Source organism: Dryobates pubescens, chromosome 31, assembly GCF_014839835.1.
Source record: "Dryobates pubescens isolate bDryPub1 chromosome 31, bDryPub1.pri, whole genome shotgun sequence".
Taxonomy (NCBI): domain Eukaryota; kingdom Metazoa; phylum Chordata; class Aves; order Piciformes; family Picidae; genus Dryobates; species Dryobates pubescens.
In genome coordinates, this window is record NC_071642.1 from 3,486,661 (window position 1) to 3,503,395 (window position 16,735).

The following is a 16,735-nucleotide window of genomic DNA, read 5'->3' on the forward strand; positions in this document are numbered from 1 at the left end:
GGGCAGGGGGTGAGTGGAGCTCCCGGCATGGCTTTGCTGGGAGCAGGGCGGCCTCGGTGGGGCTGAGCCCCTGGGCACGAGCAGGCCTTGGCAGGGCAGCACAGAGTTATGCCAGCTCTGGGGAAGGAGCCTGACCTGCTTCCCTCTGGGCCTCCCAGCTCCTCCTGCCCCACATCAAGCGAGTGGGAGCCCAGCTGCTCCCTTCCAGATGCTGCTCTGGAGCAAGGTCCGACCCTTTCCCTGACAGAGCTGGCCGGTTGTGCAACGCTGCTCTGCAGCCAGGGAAAATCCCTCCCTGGCCTCTGCAAGCTCCTCTCGCATCCTGGAGCATGTGAGCGAGTGCATCACCACCCGCTCGCTCGCTCGCTCATTGAAACCCAGCTCGGGGATTTGGCTGCCCAGACCCTGCCCTTACATGGGCAATTGCTCTGAGGCCGGCGAAGCAAGCCAGGGGTCATGCTGGCCAGGAACAGGGACAGGGATGGGGAAGGGAGCAGCGGTTCCCAGTTTGGGGCCAGCAGCGCACTGGGAGCCTGCACAGCTCCATCCTTCCCCCACGACAGTAACCCCTTCCTCGTCCCCAGTGAGGGGCTCCCTGCCCCATGCACACACTGTCTGCTGGGATTGTGGCACTGCAGGGCCTGAGGGCTCCTCCACAAAGCCCTGCAGGTTACATCACCTGGGGTAAACCCAGACCTCTCTGCTCCTGCCCCTTCCCTGTGGGTGAAGGGGACTCTGTGTGGAGAAGGGGAAGCTCTGCCTTGGAGGAGGGCAGCTTCGTCCAGCCCTCTGCTCGTCCTCAGGATGGAGGGAGGGGTGGGGGCATGGGACTTGGAATGTGGTTGGTGCCATTGGACACAGCTGCTCTGCCTGTGCTGGCACTGGCCTCTCACCCTGCTCACCCCTGGCTATGGGCCCTAGGGCTGCTCCGTGTCTCACTGGACCAAAGCTGCGTCCAGCCCCATCCCATGCCAGACCGAGCTGCTCACACTGTGCTGGCACCTGCTCGGAGCAAGGAGGTGGTGCAAGGTCCCCAAGGGCCCTCTGGCCAGGGCCTCTCTCCTGAAAGAGCTTGGGCTCAGCTCTGCTCAAAACATGACCTCAGCTGAGGCCAGTGCAGAGGGTGAAACACTCCTCAGCTGGAGACGGACAAGGGTCACGGAGCTGGAGGAGGCCACGGGCGGTGGCAGGACAAATGGGGACAGGCAGAAAGCTTTGTGTGCCCAGCTCCCTGCCCAGGAAGCAAGGTGACAAACAGGGGAGCACTGATTGTGCCCTGACACCCCTGGCAGAGGGCTGGGTGATCTCTCTGGGGTGCTCCCAGCAGGGAGTGAGGGCAGGCAACATCAGGTGGCCTGACCTGCCTTTCCCTGGTGTCCCTGCAGCCTCGCGCCCCCCTGCCTGCCCCTCTCCTGCCAGGACCCCCCAGACCTGCCAGTGCTGGCACAGCCACAGTTACCCAGCCCAGGCCATGTAGGGTCCAGCACACAGTCAGGAGCTGGGACAGAGCAGCTGTGGTGGCAATGGAGATGTGTGGGGTGGACAGTGACAGTGTGTGGGAGGGGAGTGTGTCCCTTCAGCTCTCCTCCTTCACTTCCTCACACAAATCAGGGCTGGTGCAGGCTAAGGCAGCAGGACCCAGTGATGCCTCAGTTTCCCTCCTGGCATTGTGTGGGTGCTGCCAGCAGAGCTGCATTGGCATCTGGGGAGAAGAGATGAAAGGAGCCAAATGAAACAGGCCTGACCCTAATTCTTGTGGGAGGAGGTACACAGGGGGTTCACCCGAGGAGGGGTGGGTGGGTGTGGAAGAAACAGCCATGGAATGGGGGGACAGGGTTGGGTGTGTTTGGGCTGCTTTGGGCAGTACCCAGACCCCTGCTGTCAACCACATTTTGGGGTCTTCTCCAATCCTTCCTTCACGGCCAGGCTCTGCACCTTTGCAAGGGGGACACACTGGAACCTCCCCCCCTCCCCATCCCCATCTCGGTGCCAGCTGCGGGGCGCAGAGGACACACGGACACGTCCCCCCACCTCGACACCCCCACCCGCGCTGCCATACCCCCCCCCTTGCCCCCATCTCCCACCCCCGCCGCCGCCCCCGCCCGGCCCCCCCTCCCGCCGCCGCCGCCCCGCCCGGTGATTCACGCCGCCCCGCCGCTTTATAACGCCGCCGGTCCCGCCGCCGCTGCTCAGGCAACAGGTCACTGGAGCGTCCCGGCCCCGTCCCGGCCATGCCGCTGCGGCTGGCGATCTGCCTGCTCGTCCTCTGCAGCCCCGCCGCCGCGCACGGTAAGAGCCGCCCGGGGCACCGGGAGGTGGGGGGATGGGGCGGGGGGTGGGGGGCGCGGACCCGCCGGTGGTACCGGAGCCACTCGCCCGCCCGCTGCTTCGCGCCGTCGGTGCCGCCGCTCCGCAGTTCCGGCCCCCGGCAGGTGCTTGGGGCAGGGGCGGCCCGTCCCGGGGTCCCGGTGCCGTTATCGGGCTGCGTCCCTCCGGACACAGCTACCGTCCCCCCCTCCTCCCCGTGTCCCCGCGGCCGGTAGGTGCTGCACTCTGGGCAACACAAACCCGTTTTACCGAGAAGCGTTCGAGTGCCAGACGCTGGCGGAGCTGCTGCTGCCCGATGCCCGCGGCTCCGGCTCAGTCCAGGGACCGCAGTGCCCAGCGTCCCACACGGTGCCACTGCCACCTCCCATGTCGTGGCGATGCTGGTGCCCGGTCCCGGCATCCCGCACCCCTGCGTGCCCCAGGGTGGGGGTGACCTACCCGGCCCCCCAAACCCTCCGCCCGGAGCTCCCGGGGCAGCTGCTCGAGTCGGAGTTGGGGGGAGGGGGTGTCCCTCTGCCCCAGTAGGGGCCGGCAGAGCCGAGCTCCGGAGCCTTGTGAGCTGGGTGGGAAGAACTTGGAACGGCAACTGGTTGGTGATCTGGGTGTGGAGTTGGGAGCTCGAAGCTCTCCTGGTTCAATGACCGTGCTGGCAGCTCTCGTGGGTGCCTGGGAGGTGTCCAGGCTCTTCGGTGGCTGTTCCCTCGCAGGGCAGCCGTCCCGGTGCCCAGGCCATCCAGGATCCCCGGGCTGGGGGCTCCAGCAGCCCTTCCGAGCACTGCGGAGCCAGCATTGGCTCTCCCGCAGTGGAGTTTCCGTCCTTCCCCTCACACGATGCTGTCCCTGCGTCTCCATCACCCCTTGCCAGCGTGGGCAGCAGCAGGTCGGGATGTTCCAAAGGATGGGAAGGGGGAGCTTCCACGAGGCCCTCCTCGTCCTGCTGTGGATTTTGGGATGGTGTTTGGCACCACCCCAGCCCGCGGGATTTCCACTTGCTGCTTCGCAGGGCTGAGCAGTGCTGGCAGGCCCCAGGCAGGGACATGCTGCAGCCCCCTGGCCAGAGCCTGGCCGCTCCAGCCCTGCTGAGGGAACCTCGAGGATGGAGCACCCTGCAGATGGGGCACCCCAAGAACCCCACACTGCCTCCTCCAGCCCATGGCTGTCCTGCCCAGGCCATGTCCCTTGTTGGTGTCCACACACCCCAGCACAGCTTCAGGAGGTGGGCAGTGCCCTGCTGATGCCAGTCGGGGGTGCACCCCCGAGACCAGAGGTGCGAGCAGGGGGTGCAGGGATCCATTCTGGTGCGGATGGAATCGCTCAGCGTGGGGCTGTCTGAAGGCAGGACACAGCTCCCATGGCACTGGGAGGAATTGGGGCTGCAGGATGTTGTTAAGGGAAAAGTAAGGTTGAAAGAGCAATTGGGCAAATCTTGGAGGATAAACCCCCTGATGGCCTTGGCTGATGCTTCCAGAGGTGTCCAGGCTGCTGCTCCCTGCCGCCTGCTCCATCCACAGCTGCCCTGGGGAGCTGTTGCTGACTGCAGCCACGCTGGGAGCCCCAAAATCAGGGGCATGGGAGGGAGCAGCGGGGCGCACAGTGGGAGGGTCTGAGTCAGGTGCTGGCTCCGCTTTGGGGCAGGCTGAACCTCTTGCTTTGAAGGGGAGCGACTCCAAGCCTGGCAGTGGCGGGATCCATCCCTTCCCCCCATCCCTCTCCTCACATCTTTAGCTGTTTAACAAACCTCAAACGCAGCTAACGAGAACATAAACCCAAATAAGCGTCAGAAGAGGCTGGTCTGCAGGGGCGGAAATTGCAAAGGAATCACTCACACGAAGGAAGGAAAAAAAACACACCAAGGAAAGGAAAGGAAAAGAAAAAGAAATCAAACTGATGTGCTCGTGGGGCCGAGGAACAAACAGGCTTTTGACTCAGAGGGATCCGATGCCGCCGGCCTGGCCCCGGCCCAAGGGCTGTGTCAAGTGTCCTGTTCTCTGGCCGGTGGCTCAGATGCTCCTGGCAGAGGCTGTGGGTGTCAGACTGCCCCCACGCTGTGGGGATGGTCCTCGGCCCTCCCTGGGGCTGCTGGTGCCTTGCCTGGGGATCCAGCCCTCGCCAGCACCCACCGGCACGCTCTGCCCGGTGTGCCTGGGCTGGAGTCTCCCTGCTTGTGGGGTTGGGGGAGAGTTTGGCGGCGATGCTGGCACAAAGGGCAGGGTAAAAGGGTAAGCTGCAACCCCAGACCCTGCTCTGCCAGCTGGGCATCTCCCAGAGCATCGCTTGCTGGTGCCTCTCTCTGGTCCCGGTGTTGGGTTAGGAGCCTGTTGGCCAGAGGAGCTGGGCTGCCAGAGTAGGCATGAGGTTGCCTGTTCTGGGACAGCTCCTGTGCCACAGGAGGGGTGGGAGCCAGTTTGGAGTGTCTTTAAGTTTCCCTACTCATTCCATGCCAACCCTTTCCAGGCACTGGAGCAATCCCTGTGCCTCAGTCCCACTGGTGGCCCAGCCGTGGCCAGGATTTCTCTGCCCTTCTTGCAGTGCCCCAGCTCAGCAGGCAGCCTTCACCCTCTGCCTTCTCTGCAGGTGGGATCTGCTGGCTGCAGCAGGGGAAGGAGGCCAAGTGCACCATGATCCTGAAGACAGGAGTGACGTGGGAGGAATGCTGTGCCAACGGCAAGGTAGATGTGGCCTGGTCTAACTACACCTACCCGGGCAACAAGATCAGTCTGCTGGGCTTCCTGGGGCTGGTGACCTGCCACCCCTGCAAAGGTGAGCAGGGCTGCTGTGGGGCACATGGGCTGCTGTGGGGCACATGGGCTGCTGTGGGGCACATGGGCTGCTGTGGGGCTGAGCTCTGCTCTGGGAGGATGCCTGGAGCCCTAGGGAGGGTGCAGCAGCGATGGGCCTGCGCTGCCCCTCACTCGGGCAGGGCTCTCTGGTGCCCTCCTGGGCTGTCCGGGTTGGCACAGGTATGCCAGGGAGCACTGACCCCGTGCTCCTGCTGCTGCAGCTCTGGGACAGATGCTGCCATGGGGCCAGGGCTTGCAGAACAGCCTCTGTCCCCTGGCAGCCCTCGTTTTGTGTGTATTTTTGTTGTTCCCTCTGTGGAGTAGGATGCATGACCTGGGTCTTGGCTGGGCAGCCCGGGCTGGGAGCTGAGCTGGGGCTCCCTCTTTCCAGGTTAACTCTGCTGTGGCTGGGGCCTCCTGCCTGCCCCTGCCCTTGCCAGGTCTGCTCAGAGGAAAACTTCTCCAGGTTTCCTTTTTTTTTTTTAAGGAGGGAAAAAAAAATAAGAAGAGATCTATTTCTTCCCCTCTGCTCCCCCTCCCTCCTCCTCCTCCTCCTCCCAGCATGTGTGTGAAATGGCTTTATGTAACGGGCAGTTCCAGAAGTGGAAACTCTCCAGCTGTGAGTTCCAGCCCCGCCAGATGTTTTGGCATGCGCCAGAGGCGCGGATCCTCCACTCACACTTGCGTGGCTGTGTGAGAACAAGCTGCAGGACCTGCTGACTGCAGTAGGCAGGAGCAGGTCTTTGGAAGGTCATGACGTTATTTGCTTTAAAGCAAAGGGGGGGGAGGGAGGAGGGGAGGCCAAAAAGGTTGTTAACAAAGCTGCTTCTTCTTCCAGCCCCTCTGCACCCCTGAGTGCTGCCATCCCAGCTGCTCCTCAGCCCCTATTCCAGCACGATTTTGGGGTTACTGGGACGGGCTGCCCAGAGAGGTTGTGGAAGTCTCCTTCTCTGGAGACTATTCAAGACCCATCTGGATGTGTTCCTGAGCGACCTGTGCTGGGTTCTATGGCCCTGCTCTGGCAGGGGGGTTGGACTTGATGACCTTCAGAGGTCCTTTCCAAGCCCTAACATCCTGTGATCCTGTTACACCTGGTGCCAGCCAAAAGCTGAGTGAGATCCTGGCCCTGGCTTTTTGCCCCGTGCCCCACCTATGCACTTGGCTCCATTTGGTGGGTGCTGGCAGCAACAGGACCCTCCCCAGGAGCTGACTAGGGAAGGTGGCAGCTCTGTGCCTGGGACAGACAGCCTCATCCCAGCCATGTGCCCTCGCCTCTGCGGGGAGGCTGGAGGACACGGCAGGGGGTGCTGCCAGCAGCCACAGAGCACAGCAGGGGCTGTGGCTTCTGGCGATCACCGGGGGCTGGGAGCAGGACCTTTGGGGGCAGCGCCGGAGGGCCCTGTCCGCACGTACACCGCAGCTCCCCACCCTTCAGAAAGCTCCTGCCTTGTCCCATCCAGATGGAGCTGGTGCTGCTCCCCACCGGGCTCCAACGAGCTGGAGGCCTTGGAAAAGGGCGGATGAGAGGAGCTGTGCTCCGGCTCCCCGGGCTCACAGGGCCAGGAGAGGTTACTCCAGGATAAAGTGGGCTGCAGCCACCAGCCCGGCGCCAGCAGCCGGGGCGGCCGAGCCCCACAGGAAGGTGCTGGCCGGACCCTCGGGGTCTCTGCAATGGGTCTCCAGTGGGGAGCTGAAATTCCTGGCTCCAGCTGCTGGGGACATGGTGTCCCCCGTTGGGACCTGGTGCAGGCGGGAGAGCTGGGCTGTGGGGTCAGGGTCATGGGTGGATGGTCCAACTGCCTCCTTCCCTTGAGGACGGACCCGCCTGCACCAGCAGCAGCGTCCTGAAGTGAAGGGTGATGAAGGTCCTGCTTGCTCCAGCAGGCCTGGGACATGGGGCCATGCCCCTCTGTCCTGGGGTCTCATCCCTGAGGCTTCCCACAGAGATGCTGCCAGGGCTCAGTCTCCAGCTCTCCCCTTCCCTGGGACAGGCCCCAGCTATGGAAATCAGGGAGCAAACCGGGAAACTGTCTCCCACCAGGGAATTTCCCCTGGGCCAAGCAGACAGGGAATTTTCCCTTCCCCATCCTCCCCATCCCCCTCTCCTACTGTCTCCCAAAGTGACCCACAGGGAAATCCCCCTGGTACCTCCCATCACACACCCTGTCTGTGGGAATCCCTCCTGCACAGGGTGAATCCCCGGCTTGGAAGTTTCTCGCCCCTGCCCGACCTTCCTACCCCTGCACCTGGAGGCAGCCCCACGCCCCCCCCAGCATTGCCTGTGTCCCCGGGGTGGGGTGCAAGGTCCCTTTGAGATGAAGGCTGTGGGTGTGCTCTGGGGGGGGGAGCAAGGGACTTCCAGGCACCCCAGCCACGGTCCAGGCTCTGACCTCTTTGCCTCTCCCGGCATCCAGGACAGGCCCCCGCTTGATGCCAGCAGCTCCTCTCTGTTGTCGGGGCGGTGCCGGGCGCTGGTGGGACCCTCTGAACCCGGCCCCCGTGCTGGCCGGGAGGTGACCCAGGGGACAAAGCGGGCGCCTGTCTGGGGAGCTGCCCTCGCTGCTGCATCCCACTCTTGTGTTCAAGTCACGGAGGCCCGGAGCGAAACAGGGCTGGGTATTGTCTGGTGGGAAGCAGCGTTCCTGATTGCCCAGACAACTCACGGAGCCCAGCTCCTTCTGGAGAAGCGGGGGCCTTGCCGAGAGATTTTTCCATTGCACAAGAAGCAGAGAGGGGAAAAAAAAAAAAAGATCTCCTTCCAAAAAAATAACTGCAGAGAGCTGAGCGAGCTGGTGCTGAGCGAGGGCCGGGGCTCTGGCTGGGGCCGAGCGCTGGATCATTGCTCGCAGCTCCGAGCCAACGACCTGCTCCTTGGCGGAGCTGAGCAGATCCAGATGCTGCTGGAGCAGCTCGGTGTCAGCGTGCGTGGTGTGACACCATCCCCCCCACCCCCCCGACCCGCCCCCGGGGAGGGATTCTGGACCCTGCTGGCTGATTGCTGGCTCTGTCCAGCTCGGTGCCACCCTGTGTGAACGTAGGGCTGCGCTGCCGGCTAGCCCGAGCGGGGTGGATCCTTCCTTCGTCAGGGGGTGACTGGTGCTTTGTCCTCACAAGCTGCTCTCCTCTGTCCCCAGAGACCTGCGAGGGGGTGGTGTGTGGCCCTGACAAGGTCTGCAAGATGAAGCACGGACGGCCCCAGTGTGCCTGCGCCCCGGACTGCTCCAGCCTGCCTCGCAAGCTGCAGGTCTGCGGCTCTGACGGCTACACCTACCGCGACGAGTGCGACCTGCTGACGGCCAAGTGCAGGGACCACCCCGACCTCGAAGTCATGTACCAGGGCAAATGCAAAAGTAGGTCCAGTCGTGCGACCCCTACCCTGTCCCCTGCGGCTCTTGTGTTCCCAGCTCCTGATGCAATCTCTGTCCCTGTGGAGAGAGATGAAGGGCAGCACAGGTCCCCACGCTCTGGTGAGGAGAGGAAGGGTCACCCTTTGTCTCCTGCCAGCACAGGTCCACGTGCTCTGGTATGGAGAGGAAGGGTCATCCCTCTGTGTCCTGCCAGCACATGCATGCACATCCTCCCTGCTCCCACCCAGGAAGCCAGGTTCTACCCTGTTCTCCCCACCAGAGTCCCGGGGAGAAGCCATCCTGCCCCAAGCATGAGTTACTGCCATCTCCCCGAGTCCAGCAGCTCCACCAGCATGGCACAGAGGGTTTGTAACCGGGGCCTGGACCTGCCTGTGCCAGGGAAGGAAGGCCTGCCCTGACACAGGGCTTTGCCTGTGGCCCGTGGGGCTCTGTGCCCGGGGAGGGAGCACTGCTCTGCAGTCAGCCCTCGCTGTGCTGTGAGCTGGCATCCACCAGGCTGGCAGCCACCAGATATGCCCAGGGCCACAGGCTGCGATGCCATTGCAGCCTGTCAGTGCGATGGGGACTCAGCCCTGCCGTGGGCTGAGGCACAACCATCCGTAAAATGTCACTTGCAAACATCAAGCCCTGGTTTTTGTTGTTTTGTTAAAGAGCAGCAATCCTCTCGCCCTGCCAAGAACTGTCAGGATTATTATGGTTATTTTTGCCAGCCCTCCTCTCTGCAATGCTTTGCCTGTCAAGCTCTGGACTGCGCAGGGAAACGTGGGGCAAGAACTGGGAGTTGTGAGCGAGGAGCTGCAGATGCCAAATCGCCTTCCAATCCAGCAGGGGAGGGGAGGAGGCGGAGGGACGGCGTTAGGAAGTGTTTACGGTGTCCAGGGAGCACTGCGGGTCCTGCTCCGCCGCTGCCGTGGGGTTGTGCTGCGGCTGGCACACTGTGCAGACCCCAAGGTTTTGGTGTGTGATCGGGGGGGGTGTGTGTGTGCATGAGCCCCCCGCTCTGCACCAGCCTGGCAGAACTCTGTGCAGGGCCTCATCCTGTCCGTGCAGGCCCCTGCCGTCCCCACGCCCTTGCTCGCAGGGCTGGAGCAGGTCCAGGGTGACCCTGCCCTTCGCCTCTCGCTGGGGCGTGCGGCGTGGCGGCTGCCAGCCTGGCCGGAGCGGCCTCTGCTCTCCCAGCCAAGGCACCTGCGTGGTCCCACCGCGCCAGGCTGGGCTCAGCCCCACGTCCTCAGGCTCTGTGGCTGGACGTCAGCTCCCTCAGCACAACAAGGCTCCAGCAGGAGCTGTGCCCAAGGGATACAGGGCTACAAGCTCCCTCGCACCCGGGATGTCAGCCCCTGCCAGCTCCCAGCCCCACAAGCAGTGGCAATGGGGAAGCTTGGGACCCTCCAGCCCCTGGCTCTGCTGCATCTCCCTGTGCCTAGGGGCAAGAGGGGCCCAGAGCTGCCTGGGTTTCCCTGACCAATGCCCACCTGGGTCGGAGGAGCCACAGGAGGACGATGCCTGTCCCTGGCTCACCCCATGCGGGGAGGCTCAACCCGGTCCGCGTGTGCTTCTCCACAGAGTCCTGCTCCAGTGTGGTGTGCCCCGGCACCCACACCTGCGTGGTGGACCAGACAGGCAGTGCCCACTGCGTGATGTGCCGGACGGCTCCCTGCCCCGAGCCCACCAGCCTGGATCACGCCCTCTGCGGCAACAACAACGTTACCTACCCCTCGGCGTGCCACCTCCGGCGGGCCACCTGCCACCGCGGCCGCTCCATCGGCGTGCGCCACTACGGGAGCTGCTCGGGTGAGCGGGCAGCCCGGGGGCGGGCAGCGGGGTGGGGGAGCGGGCTCGGACCCCCGGCCCCCGGCCGCCCTTCGCACCTCCCTCACCGCTTCTCCCCCTTTCCTGCTCCGTTTCCAGCTGCGGCCAGATTCTCCTCGGAGACGGACAACGAGGAAGAGAACTACGTGTGAAGCCTCCCCTCGGCGCGGGGCCGGACCCGGGAGACAGGGGCATTATTGTGTATATTGTACAAACCATATACCTGATATTTATTAAGATAAAAGAAAAAAACCCAAACACCAAAACAAAAAGAGAAAGGATCCTTATTTATACCTGTGTATCTTATGCACTCGCAGGGGGCCCTGTTCTCTTGGCCCTGCCAGCTGGGGAGCAGGGAAGGCAGCTCCCAGCCCGCACGACACCGAGCAGCCCCAGGACGCTGCGGTGCCCTCGCCCCAGAGCTCATCCGTGTTTCTCGCGGCGTGGAGGGGGTGTCCGTGCTGCTGTGCGTTGGGGGGGCCCCCCCCTCTCAACGTGTCCTTGGCCAGCAGCCCCAGACCTATTTATTTTTGGATAGAATTCTCAGTACTCTGCTGACGTTTCTGGCTGGGACCTTCAAAGTCTAGAGGGAATCTGCGATTTCACCTTCCCTGGAGGGGCTCAGCCCCAGCTGCCAGCGGCAAGAAAGGCAGCGTGGTGCTGCAGTGGGATGGAGACACATATATATATATTTTATATATATAATATATATATGTATGTTATTTTCTCCTAAAATTTCAGCATGTCTGAGTCAAAACAGATCTTAGTTTGTTTTCTTGGCCCATTCAGACCAGGTTCCTGCCCCTCTTCAGAGCCAACACCAGTGCCTGGAGAGCTGCTGCAACGGCAGCCAGGCAGGCAGCGCTGCCCACCACAGGCTGTGGCAAAAGCCCTGAGCCAGGGCACAACCACCCTCCCAAGCCCATCACCAGGGCTGCCCAGCGCCCTCTCTCCCCACTGCCAAACCCTTGTGGTGGGTGAGAGGGCTCCATGGCGCTGGGGGACACCGCTGGTGCCGGGCGAAGCAAGCTTGCGGTGCCCAGGACAGCGCTGGGCTCCCAACCCGAGCGTGGAGCTGCCTTGGGGGAGCGTGGCTGAGCAGAGGGGGATAGTAAAAGAGGCAATGGCTCTGCCTGCCCTGCCTGGGCACCCCCCACCTCCTGTCCCTGCACCCCCCACCCCCCTCCCAGCTCGGCTGACACCGTTTGTATTTATTTGTACCTCTCCTCTCTTTCTTGTGCATTGTCACCTGTGTAAATACCATCTCCTGTCTGACACCAACGAGCTGTTGCCTTTATATAAATATCATATATGTGTTTTATATATATATATATATATAAAAATACCCTATTTTCTATTTTTGTATGGTTGCCTTCTGAAACCCTGAGGCAGACTGAGCTTTGGGAACGCAGACACTTCCTGCACGCTATCGTTAGGGGCATTTTATGGCTGTGTTACAATTTGGAGCATAATTAAATGAATAAACGCTTGCCGTGGCTCCTGGTTTGTTCAGCAGGCTCTGGCAGGGGCTGCAGTAGGTGGTCGTGTCCCCCAGGGGCGTGTGTGGGTCTGGGAAGCTCAAGGCCAGAGGGAGGTGGGAGCGGCCAGGGGGTTGGGAGAGCTCCCAGGAGCTGGTGAGGAGCTCAGTCCCGCTCCGGTTCAGCCTGGCAGCGGAGAGTTTCCAGCCCAGCCAAAGCTGCTCTCGGCAGCAGGAAGGGAAGGGGAGAATGGGGAAGAGCAAGCAGCGGAGCAGATAAATCTGTTCCCAATATCAGGCTGTGCCAGGAGGGTTTGGTATTTCACAAAACAATTCCTGCTGTTAATTGGATCCTGATGTGTGATGCTTCCCGAGCGGCAGCCTGCGGCTTGGCCCTCCGAGCTCGATGGGAGCCGCCAATGGGTCCCCCCTCGGCCGTGGCCCCTGTGCTGGGGGCTGGCATGACGCAGCCCCTGGACCCCACTGAGCCTTGTCTGGGTTGAGCCCTCCCTGGCCAGTGCCCAGCTTGGCATCTGTCGTGTCGATAGGCTCCAGGATGGCCCTGACCTCTGCAGGGAGCCCATGGAGCTAGGCTGGCTTCAACTGCGACCCCCCAACCCTCCCGGGACCTGAGTGGGGGGTTACACAGGGGAAACTGAGGCATTGTGATGAGGATCAATACCTTCTGTCCTGGCTGTCACACAGCACCCTCATCTCTCCCTGAGGTCCAGGAGGATGCTGAGCATCACGCAGGATTCAGCCCAGCCTGGTCTGAAGCCAGGCATCTCATGGAGTTATGCTGAGCCCAGCCAGGCACTACTGCCAGGCAGCAACAGCTCAACCCAGGGTGGGCAGTGGGGACTCTCCTGCAGCCCCTCTCTACCTGCTCAGCTCATCAATGTCCCTCCACCCCCCTGCTTTTGGGGATGAGTGTAAATAAATTGCCAAAAAGCTACCCAGGACTTTCCCTGGCGTTTGCCACACGCGCTGGTGTGTGGCCCGAGTTTCTCAACAGCCCGCCCGCAGAGCCTTCCTCCCCGAGGCACCTCGCCATCCTCCGCCTGCCCTGCCGCAGGGTTTGGCCCCTGAAGCACCTGGCACGATGCCCCATGCTAAGCCTGCGGGCATGGGCTGCGGCAGCGGCATCAGCTCCCGCCGATGAGCGGGAGATTTCGGCTTCCAAAACCCAGCCGGGAGTCAGGCGCCTCCTTCCCGCCGGCTTTTGGGTGGTCTGGGACAAGCTGGGACAGGCGCCGGCTCTCCAGGCATCCCAGCAGCGTGTGGGAGCCCTGGGGCTGGCAGCCCTGCCCTGGCATCCTGGGGGGCTCTGCCCCACGCTGCTGCTGCCGCTGACGGCCCGTGGGAATTTGGGGCTTCTCTGGAAGACAGCAGCCAGGACAGCCTGGGTGTCCTCTGCTGGGTGTCCCCTGGTGTCCCTCAAAGCCACTGATACCCATGGGTCTGTCCCGCTGGTACCAGGCGAAACCCCACAGCGGGGAGCTGGGGTTTGGGGGGGGCAGTGTGTCACAGGGAGGGGAAGCCAAAGCTTCTGGGCTCCCCAAGTGTGGGGACCACAGGGGCTGCAGAGATGAAGGTGTCTTCTGGGGGCTTCTTGACAGGCTGGCCCAGCCCTGGCGTTCATCCTCCCCAGCAGAGCCCCCGGGGGCAGCAGGATGGCCTCTGCCGGATGCTGCGGTCGGTTGCAGCCTCCTGTGGGACCCCCCCAGGCGGCTGCGCCCACGGCCGCATTGTGCCAGCAATTTGCAGATAAAACAAACAGCCAGGGCCGGGGAATGTCTGGGTCTGTCCCCAGAGACGGCTGCGACGCCAGGCAAAGCCGCATGCCATGCGTGCAGCCCGGCTGAGACCCGGCAGCGGCTCGGAGCACATCCCCCCGGCCCCTGCGCCCACTGCCACCCAGGTCCCTCAGGGACAAGCACCCATCTGTGTGCCAGGGAGGAGGGTGAGGCTCCCGATGGGATCCCCAAGGGCTCTGCCAGCACATCTGAGCAGCTGGGAGCCCATCTGCCCCCGGGGAGGTGTCTGTGGTTCCCCTGTTTGGGGGGTCCCATAGCACAGCGGGGAGGGTGCGGTGTGGGTTGGGATGGAACAAGACGAGACGGGGTGGGACCGGACAGGATGGGATGAGACAGGGTGGGATGGGGAGCCCCACCCTGGTGGGAAGGCAGCTCTGGCGCTGCTGGGGATGCTCAGTGGGTCGGCAGCACCTCGTTGCAGGTCCTGGCTCCTCGGGGGCAGTGCCTGGTCCTGAGTGGGGGTTGGCATTTCCCTCCTCCTTCCAGCACCCCCAGCCCGGGAAAAGCTGGGGGGCTGGCTGGGAACTGGAGCATAAAGCTGTGCAGTGAGACAGTCGGAGAGGGGGTTCTGGTGGGGCAGGGAGGGACAGGAGGGGGCAAAGCTGGGAAAACTCGTGGAGATGAGAAGCCCCAGTTAGCCACTCCCCGGGGCTCAGCTGCCCACCATGAGCCTGAAGGAGGCTAAAACCCCAACATTGCTCCCCTGGCTCACAGTTTTGGTCTTCCAACCATCATCCTGGGGCAGTATTAGGGTGAGCAGGGGCTGCTGGGGTTAAGGGTTCCTGGAGCTCCTGTCTGCCTCAGAGCTGGGAGCTGTGGCCCCGTTGTAAGGGAGTAACGGTGAGTAGAAGGAAATGACTGGACAGAGGTCTAGGGCCGAGGTGTTATTGAGGAAGGCAAATGCTGCTGCTGCTGCTGCAGGAGGCTGCACGAGGTGCTGGAGCTTCTTGTACAGCCTGGAGGGACACATCCCCCTGCACCAGTGGGCAGAATTGGTCTCCTGGGTCAAGGAGCATCAGGCCCTGCAGCTGGAAGGACGAGGGAGTCCTGGCCCTCTTCTCCCTGCCTGGGGGCTGCCAGACAGCTATAAGGTGCCTCAGTCCCTCTCCCCACAGCCCATCTACCCCCAGCCCCCCCTGGCACTCCCAGCTTGGGCTAGGGCTTGGGCCGCCCCTTGTGCCGGCGCTGCCCTTGGACGACGCGCTGCACCCAGTCGATGTAGTTGGAGATCTTGGTGTAGACGTCAGGGTACCGGCGGTCCCCACATCTCTCCCCAGAGAACGAGACGATGCCATAAACCTTCTTCTTGAAGACCAGGGGTCCTCCAGAGTCACCCTGCGAAGTGAGGAAGGTGTAGGTGACAAAAGAGACCGGGAGGCGGTGCTGGGGGAGGGGGGGCACGGGGCCGGGCGGGCACTCACCGCGCAGACGCCCTGCAGCGTGGCATTGGTGCTGGCCCCGCACAGCATGTTGGCAGAGACCTTGCCCCTCCACAGCGTTCGGCAGAGGCTCCTCTTGACGATGGTGGTGTGGGTCTCCATCAGCGCCGTGGGGCGGTCACCGTAGCTGGAGGTGTCCCCCCAGCCCATCACGTAGCAGACGGTGCCAGGCTTCAGGTCGACGCGTGGTGAGGGCAGGCGGATCCGCTTCACGTACTCGTTCAGCGTGGCAGACCTGTTCAGCTGGGGGGGGGGGGGAGGGGGAGCTGGGGGCATGAGTGGCTTCACTGTTGGGGCAGAGCCTCTCAGTTACTCTTGCCTGGGGTCCCGACTTCCACACACCCCCCCTCCACCCCCACCCCGCGATGCTGCTTCCCGCCCCTCCCTCCCCCCCCAGCCCTGACCTTCCGCCTTTGCCAACCCCTTTGCACTGGTCCCAGTCTGTCTCAGAGACTCAGCTGCCGGGGAGTGGAGGGAGCTGCCGTGGGCATGGTCGGTGTGTCCTCGGCTGCCTCCATCGCACCCCATTGTGGTTCTGTTTCTCCGGAGAAGCACTGACACCTAGTGTCTGCTCGGCCTGCCTGGGCATCTCCCTCCCGGAGAGATTCCCCATCTCCCTCCCGCACCCCACGGGCCGGGGCTCACCCCATCTCGCGGCCAGTGGGTGCCCATTAGGTGGGCGGTGCGTGGGGCTCACCCGGAGCAGGCGGATGTCGTGGTTGGCTGAGTTGGGGTTGTAGCGAGGGTGGGCGATGGAGTCCACGATGCTGAAGACCTGCTGGGACCCCTCGGGCTCCTCCAGCCTGTGGGCACCCAGCACCACGCGCACCCAGGGGCTCCGTCTGCAGCAGAGGGACCCTGAGTGGGTGCTGCTGTGGTTTGGGGATTATGGGGAGGAGGGAGAAGGGGACTGGGGAGGTGGGGAGTGTGGTAGAGGGGCTGCACCAGGGCTGGGGGTGGAGGGGGTATCTGTGGGGTAGGGGGACGGGAGGTGAGCGTGGCTCACCTGGGAACGAAGCAGTGGGCTGCTGTCATCACCCACTTGGGCCACACCAGGAAGCCCCCACAGACGTGCTGCCCCTCTAGCTGGATGGAGGCAATGAAGGGCCGGGAGTGGGGTGCTGCCACCTTGCCCCCGATGATCTGGCTCCCCTGGGCGCCTGGTGGGTGGAGTGGTTTTGCCCTCACCTATGTCTGTCCCACTCCTGTTGCTGTGTCCTGAGCTCCCCAGCACCACCAGCGAGTGACAGTGAGTGGCCCAGCAGGGCTCTGGCTGAGGTGAGCCAAGAGTGGCAGGGCAAAAACCCCCTCCCTGCACCACAGTGCTCCAGCCCAGAGACTGCATCTCCCTCCCTGGCTGTGGGAACCAGCCCTGCAGCCCCCCCCCCCCCAAGCCCCAGTTCTCCCATTACCTGCTGGGACCAGTGCTGGGAGCAGGATGGAGCCTGTCAGGCTGAAGATGAAGAGCCCAGACGTGACCATGCTGGTGCAGAGCAGGCCACTCCCACCTTCTGCAGGGCCAGTTGGTGTGGGGGTTCTTAAATAACCTGGGGGGGGGGTGGGGGGTGGTGCTGAGCCTCTGCCTGGATGCCAGCAGGCATCTCCCTCCTGCTTCCTCCTCTCCGGGTGTTGCTGCCTTGTGCAACTGCTGCGGGCAGGGGGCACAGCCTGGGCCTGGGGCAGAGCTGCATTGCAGCTTCTCCTGGGGTGGCTG

At 63.4% G+C, this 16,735-nt stretch overlaps 2 protein-coding genes across 2 annotated transcripts; one reads left to right on the top strand and one right to left on the bottom strand.

The window, feature by feature from the left end:
• Positions 1 to 2,184: 2,184 nt before the first annotated feature.
• FSTL3 (follistatin like 3) lies at positions 2,185 to 10,660 on the top strand. The gene is made up of 5 exons (XM_054175127.1): positions 2,185 to 2,289; positions 4,903 to 5,088; positions 8,243 to 8,458; positions 10,043 to 10,270; positions 10,388 to 10,660. The coding sequence occupies exons 1-5, from the start codon at positions 2,232 to 2,234 to the stop codon at positions 10,438 to 10,440; spliced, it is 741 nt and encodes a 246-aa protein (XP_054031102.1). The 5' UTR covers positions 2,185 to 2,231; the 3' UTR covers positions 10,441 to 10,660.
• A 4,077-nt stretch (positions 10,661 to 14,737) lies between these two features.
• Positions 14,738 to 16,503, bottom strand: PRSS57 (serine protease 57). Its single transcript, XM_054175444.1, has 5 exons — positions 16,434 to 16,503; positions 16,028 to 16,181; positions 15,719 to 15,863; positions 15,004 to 15,264; positions 14,738 to 14,917 (listed from the first exon to the last, which is right to left on the bottom strand). The coding sequence occupies exons 1-5, from the start codon at positions 16,501 to 16,503 to the stop codon at positions 14,738 to 14,740; spliced, it is 810 nt and encodes a 269-aa protein (XP_054031419.1).
• Between the last annotated feature and the right edge of the window lie 232 nt (positions 16,504 to 16,735).